Source organism: Hemitrygon akajei, unplaced genomic scaffold, assembly GCF_048418815.1.
Source record: "Hemitrygon akajei unplaced genomic scaffold, sHemAka1.3 Scf000037, whole genome shotgun sequence".
NCBI lineage: Eukaryota > Metazoa > Chordata > Chondrichthyes > Myliobatiformes > Dasyatidae > Hemitrygon > Hemitrygon akajei.
Window position 1 is genome coordinate 1361168 of NW_027331923.1, and position 7377 is coordinate 1368544.

A 7377-nucleotide genomic window follows, 5' to 3' on the forward strand; every position below is an offset into this window, starting at 1 on the left:
CAGTGTCTGAAAAGACCCTTATTGTATCCACCTCTACCACCGTCGCTGGCAGTACCTGCCACTCTCTGTGTGAAAAACATACCTCTGGTAGCCCCCTTGTACCTACTTCTAAGCACCTTAAAGCTATGCCCCCTCATGTTGGCTCGTTCAGCCCTGGGAAGAAACCTCTGGCTATCCACTTGATCAATGCCTCTCATCATCTTATACAACTCTCTCAGGTCACCTCTCATCTTCCATCACTCCAAAGTTTACTCAACCTACTCTTGTAAGGCATGCTGTCCAATCCAAGCAACATCCTTGTCAATCTCCTCTGCACCCTATTTAGAGTATTTTTTCCTGTAGTGAGGTGATCAGAATTGAACACAGTGCTAAAAGTAGGGCCTAACGAAGGCCTTTTATATCTGTAGTAGTACCTCACCGCTTTGAAGGCCTTCTTAAAAACATTGTCCAGCTGCGTAGCAGCTCTGCATGAACTATTGACACAGATCCCAAGATATCGCTGATCCTCCAAACTGCCAAGAGTCCTATCATTAATATTGTATTCTGTCTTCAAATTGGACCTACCGAAATGAACCACCAGGTTGATCTCCATCTGCTTCCCACAGTCACCTGTGGTATATCTCAACTTGAGATGAACTGGGTGATATTCTGATGCCAGAGCTCACATTGAGAGAAGATCTTACAGAAACATGTAAAGTTATGATTCAGATAGAATTAAGATAGAGGCAGGAAAGTTGTTTCCACTGGTAGGTGAGGGTAGAACTAGAGGACATCACTTTATCATTCGGGGCATTTGGGATGGAGATGAAGAACTGTTTTCCCCCGAGAGTTGGGAATCTATAGATTTCTCTGCCCAATGACGCAGTGGAGGCTACCTCAGTAAATGCATTTGAGATGAGGTTGGATAGATGTTTGCAAAGTAGGGGAATGAAGGGCGATGGGGAAAAGGCAGGTTGGTGGAGACAGGCCAGATGATGTTCTCCTACTCCTTTTTCTTATGTTCTCACCACAGACTAAAATCTCACCTGAAAAACTGTCCTTCACCTATTGATGTCCTTTCAAATATTTGTACAGGTTTGAAACGGCAGAACACTTGTGCATGGGCTGTCTCTTTCCGGATATACAAGGATTGGCCAAATATTTCCTTTGCAAGACCGACACATCTGTTGTCAATCCTTGGAGATGAAGAATTATCTCATCCCAGCTGGAAATGTGTTTTGTGTCTGAAATGAAGTTTTCTGTTGTAACTCAGTGAAATCCACTGGAACCGGGGAGCTGAGAACACACAAGCATTTGTTCACTGGAGATCAGTTCTTCAACTGCATTGATTGTACAAGGGATTCTAACGTCTGACTTTCTGAATTGCCAGATGATTGATCGCAGTGAGATATCATTCTCCTTCTCTCAGTGTGGGAAGAGATTCACTCACAGCCTACCCACAGACACGCCAGTGAGTTCACAGTGGGGAGAGGCCGTTCACCTGCTCTGTATGAGGGAGGGGAACTACTCAGTCATCCAGTCTGAAGATACATCAGCAAGTTCACACCACAGTGAGATGCTCCACCTGTTCTGACAGCGGGAAGTAATTCATTCTTCCGTCGGTGCTAAATATACATCTGAAAATTCCCCAGTGAGAGGATGGTAACCTGTTTACATGGTGGGAAGGCATTCACACACTCAACCATGCCACAGTGACACCAACGAGTTCGCACCGGGGAGAGGCCAATCACCTGCTCCGTATGGGAAAGGATTCACTCAATCATCTCAACTGAATGAACACCAGTGAGTTCACACTGAAAAGATGCCGTTCACCTGCTTAGACTGTGGGAAGGGATTCACTCGTTCATCCACACTACAGAGACACCAGCGAGTCCACACTGGGGAGAGGCCATTCACTTGCTCTGAATGTGGGAAGGGATTCACTGACTCATCCAAACTTGTGAGGCACTACCGAGTTCACACTGGGGAGAGGCCGTTCACTTGCTCTGAATGTGAGAAAGGATTTGCTCGGTCATCTCAACTGACTGAACATCAGCGAGTTCACACTGGGGAGAAACCGTTCAGCTGCTTTCAATGTGGCAAGGGGTTCACTCAGTCATCTCATCTGAAAGTACATCAGCGAATTCACACTGGGGAGAAACCGTTCAGCTGCTCTGAATGTGGGAAGGGATTCACTGATTCATACTCCCTTGTGAAGCACAGCCGAATTCACACTGGGGAGAAGCCATTCACGTGCTCTGAATGTGGGAAGGGATTCACTCAGTCATCTCATCTGAATGTACACCAACAAATTCACACTGGGGAGAAACCGTTCAGCTGCTCTGAATGTGGGAAGGGATTCGCTGATTCATACTCCCTTGTGAAGCACAGCCGAATTCACACTGGGGAGAAGCCATTTACATGCTGTGAATGTGGGAAGGGATTCACTGACTCATCACACCTTGTGAAGCACAGCCGAATTCACACTGGGGAGAAGCCATTCACATGCTCTGAATGTGGGAATGGATTCACTGCATCGTCCAACCTGGTGAGGCACTGCCGAATTCACACTGGGGAGAAACCGTTCACCTGCTCAGATTGTGGAAAGGGATTCACTCGGTCATCAGGCTTGAAAGTTCATCAGCGAGTTCACACTGGGCGATGCCAGTCACCTGTTCTGATTGTGGGAATGAATTCACTCAGACATCTCAACTGACTGAACATCAACTGCTCAGACGGGAACGAATTCACTCAGACATTACTGAGCGAACATCAGTGAGTTCACACTGGGCGATGCCAGTCACCTGTTCTGATTGTGGGAATGAATTCACTCAGACATCTCAACTGACTGAACATCAACTGCTCAGACGGGAACGAATTCACTCAGACATCACTGAGCGAACATCAGTGAGTTCACACTGGGCAATGCCAGTCACCTGTTCTGATTACGGGAAGGAATTCACTCAGACATCACTGAGCGAACATCAGTGAGTTCACACTGTATAGAAGCTGTTCATCTGCTCTGACTGTGGGAATTAATGCATACATTCATCTCGGCTAACGACACACCAGACTGTTTTCAGCAGTGAGAGGACATAGACCTGATCAGACTGTGGGATGGCATTCACACACTGATCCACACTGCAGAGACAGTGGTGGGTTCACACTGTGGGGAGGGTGGTCACCTGCTCAGACTGTGGGAAGGCATTCACACACTGATCCACACTGCAGAGACAGTGGTGGGTTCACACTGTGGGGAGGGTGGTCACCTGCTCAGACTGTGGGATGGCATTCACACACTGATCCACACTGCAGAGACAGTGGTGGGTTCACACTGTGGGGAGGGTGGTCACCTGCTCAGACTGTGGGAAGTCATTCACACACTGATCCACACTGCAGTGACAGTGGTGGGTTCACACTGTGGGGAGGGTGGTCACCTGCTCAGACTGTGGGATGAGTTTCAATCAGTCCTTCATCCTTGTGTCCCCCTACCGAGCTTTGATCCATTGTGAATCAGAGAGGTCAGAAGCTTGAGAGGACGTAATTCACTCAGGTTCACCAATGGGGTATTAAAGGCAGTGGTTCAGGGCAGGTTATTTTTGAGCTTTCAGCAGTGGCTACTCAACAGTCAGGATGGATTATCAAGAAAACCTTCATTAGCAGGAGCAAGTGGAGCGGTCATTGTTGGACTGGACAGAGTTGGAGCGGAGACTTTGAGGCTTTAATTCTTTGAGGTTTCAGTGGGGAGAGCAGTCAGTCAGAGAAGGCAAAATCATGATGGAGGTAGAATGTTTTTTGCCCCTTCTTTACATTTTCTCAGTTAGAACAGTGGAGATGCCAGGCAGGATAGTGGAAAGCTCCTTTGCGGGATGTGGGAAGGCAGGGGACCCTCCTGTGTCCCTGATAACTACACCTGTGAGAAGGGCATCCAGCTTCAGCTCTGAACAATCCACATTACGGAGTTGGAGCTGGAACTGGATGAACTCCAGATCATTCGGGAGGCTGAAGGGGTGATAGGTAGGACATTTGAGAGGTAGTTGCACCCAAGGTGCCCGGCTCAGGGAACTGGGTGACAGTGAGGAAAGAGAAAGGTGGAAATAGAGAGTGCAGTTTACCCCTGTGTTCATCTCCCTGAGCAACATATATTTCATTTCAGATACTGTCTGTCATGTTCTAGTCCATGAAGTCTGCATTTCGGATCACTGTCTGGTCCATGCTCCTTATTCCAGGTTTATCGGGTTTCCCCAGTTTCTATTGAGGTAGCTGATTCTTGTTTGGCTGGTCTCATAAATAGCTTCAGGATTCAGCCTCTGGCTGCTGATTGTTCCTGTCCAAACCCCCGTCTGTATCCCTTCCCTTCACCTTCCTCCTGGAACCTAGCCTAGCCTAGCTTTGCCTTGCCTCGCCTCTGACTGGAGCCTTGCCTCGCCTCATCTCTGCCTAGGGCCTTGCCTCGCCTCTGTCTAGTGCGTCGCATTGCCTCGCCTCTGCCTGGAGTCTTGCCTCACCTCGCCTCTACCTGAAGCTGTGCCTAGCCTTGCGTCTGCCTGGAGCCTCGCCTCGCCTTGCCTCTGTCTGGAGCCTTGCCCTGTTTGGAACTGTCTGTCTGTGTCCATGCCTTCGCCATGTAGTTCTGACCATTTTGCCGCTACCCGGCGTTGCGAACTGTCTCATCGTGTTCAGCGTTCTGTGTTATGAGTCCCGGCCCTACATCCTGTATCCAAGGAGGTGTCCCGGGCCTGTGTTCTGCGTTCCTGTCCTTCCTCATCCTAGGCTCTGGGTTCTCGTCATGTTCTTGTGCCTTGCCCAGTACAGGAGTACCTTGTCCGGCCCGGTGCTGTGATTCCCTCATCCTGTGCTGGGGTTCCCTTGTCCAGGAGACTCACGTCCAGTCCTGTTGGCTCTCCCTCGACTACGGCTCTGGGTTCTCGTCATGTCCATGTGCCTCGCCCAGCACAGGAGTACCTTGCCCAGCCCGGTGCTAGGATTCCCTCGTCCTGTGCTGAGGTTCCCTTGTCCCGTCCAGGAGTCTCTCGTTCCTTCCTGTGCCTTTCCTCGTCCTGTAGCCTCGTCTTGTCCTCGCCTGGATCTGGAGTCCGAGCCCGAGTCAAGACCCAGGTTCTGGGTCCTTGTCCAGTCTCTGGCTCGGAGTCCAAGTCCAGGCTTCTAGTTCCCAGTTCCATGTCCTGGTTCCGCTGTCCTGGTCAATTCCTAGCCCAGGCCCAGAATACTTGTCTTGTCCAGGGTCAGTATCCTTTCTTCCCCATTTTCCTTGCTTCCTTCTCATGCCTAGTTCTATTCCTGGTAGTTCAGTGTCTGTGTCTTGCTTTTGGGTCCAAACCCAATGCTCCCCTTATGACCCTGTCTGGGATGGTAGGATGACCTGGCAAAGGAAAGACACAGCAATAGGGTCTCTGGCACTTCGTCTGGCTCTGAGACTGAGAAGGGAAGGGAGGAGACGAGGTGAGCTGTGGTCAGAGGTGATTCAGCAGCTCAGGGAACTGACTGGATGTTCTGTGGGTGAGAATGAAATTCCAGGATGGTATGTTGCCTCCTGCATGCTAGCATCTGTGACATCTCCGGTCGAGTGCTCAGCATTCCTCAGGAGGGTGGACAGTGAAGGTTGTGGTCCATGTGGGTAACAATGAGATGGGCCGGTAGAGTAACGAGGTTCTGTAAAGGGAGTTCAGGGAGTGAGGTGCTAATTTAAAGGGCAGCTCCTCCAGGCCTGTGATCTCAGGACTGTCATCTGTGCCAATTGCCAGTATTAGGAAGATTATACAGTTTAACACGTGGCGAAGGAGTTGGTGCAGGAGGGAGGGTATAAGATTTTTGGATCATTTGAGCTGGTGAGGATTGCTGCGTACAGAGGAGTGTGAGTGTGTTGGGGGAAAGAGCTTTGTTGGAGTGTGACTGAGCACGCAGTTCTCTATCTCGCTCAGACACATGCAGTGGAATGAGAGGGAGGGGAGTGAGAAGGGGAACGGGAATGAGGAGGATGGAGTTAGGGCTCCTTCACAAAGTCCCAGACTCACCCAACCCTCTGGAATGGGTCCCATTCCCTACCCCAGGCTGGGGGTGAGCATTGAGATGTCTTGTCAAGAAGACAAGGAATTGTTCGATAGCATCTGGTTAACACACTTCGATAATAAATTTACGTTGAAGTTGTATTGTTTGTAAAACATGTACTGATGAGAAATGGTCTCAGTGAAGGTCCGAGAGTGGAAAATGAACCGGTGTTCGGCCCCACTGCTCTGTGTCAGACAAGAACCCCCATCGGAGTGTGTCTCATCTGTCTGAGCTTCACACGTCTCACTCTAAAGTTTCCTCCTTCTGTCCCTATCCCAGTGTCTTTTATCTTCCTTCTCAACCCCGTTCCCTGCCGTCTCCCCATGACCTTTGACACCTTTACTGATCAAGCACTGATCAGCCTCTGTTTTAAATAAACCCGATGACTTGGCCTCTGAGCCGTCCGTGGCAATGAATTCCACAGCTCCCTCATCTCTCCAAATGCATGCTGTCTGCGAGTAGACATTGTGACGCAGAAGGTTAAAAATGGCTGCTATCTACTCTGTCTGTACCTCTCGTAATCTAATCAAACTCTTTCTGGTCACCCTGATCCTCGTCCACTCCAGAGAAACCAGCCCAAGTTTGTCCGAACTCTAAGTCAATAAATGGTGGGTTGCTGATTAATAAGGGTGTCGAAGCTGACGTGGAGAAAGCAGCAGTCTGGAGTTTAGAGGGAAATTCGAATGGTGAAGAAGTGAATGGACGGAATGAGTATTTCAGATCCTACGACGAGCGGTGTAGTGGTGAGATGGCAAAGCGATGCGGAGGAAGCTGCGGGTGCAGGTAAGAGTGAGTGTCCAGGTAGGAGATGGTGTTAAGCAGCTTTTCACTACGTCTTCCAACCAACAACAATTAACTCAGAGTGGATCAATCATAAGTGTTGTTATTTTCCCTTGCAGAAGGGACGATTAGCAGTGCAAAACAACTGGTAATAGCTTTGACCAAAAGGTACACAGACAGTACGGTCATTCCTTCATACAAAAGTTCAAGGACAGGGTGCACTCTGTTGTTTGTGGAATTAGTGTGTTTGGCATTAAACATCTGCAAAATGTTGCACGAAGATTATTAGCAAAGCAATCTGATACAATACAGGTTCCAGCTCGTTACAGACAAAAATACCATTTTGGTACTGAAGTATATTTCCACAGAGGTGGAGTAGCATTCCTACATCCCTTGCCCCCTGTGAAAACTATTCCAACCCAGACACCACTCCCCATTTCTGTTAACACCTCCGATCCTTGCAGCCCCCACCATCTGTGAAAACCCTTCTGACCGTACACTCATCACCATTCTGTAAAACCACATGAACCCTACACCACTCCCCATCTC

At 49.2% G+C, this 7377-nt stretch overlaps 1 protein-coding gene across 1 annotated transcript; it reads left to right on the forward strand.

The window, feature by feature from the left end:
- Window positions 1-1078: 1078 nt before the first annotated feature.
- LOC140720172 (uncharacterized) lies at window positions 1079-3150 on the forward strand. The gene has a single exon (XM_073035054.1). The coding sequence runs from the start codon at window positions 1802-1804 to the stop codon at window positions 2693-2695; it is 894 nt and encodes a 297-aa protein (XP_072891155.1). The 5' UTR covers window positions 1079-1801; the 3' UTR covers window positions 2696-3150.
- Window positions 3151-7377: the final 4227 nt, after the last annotated feature.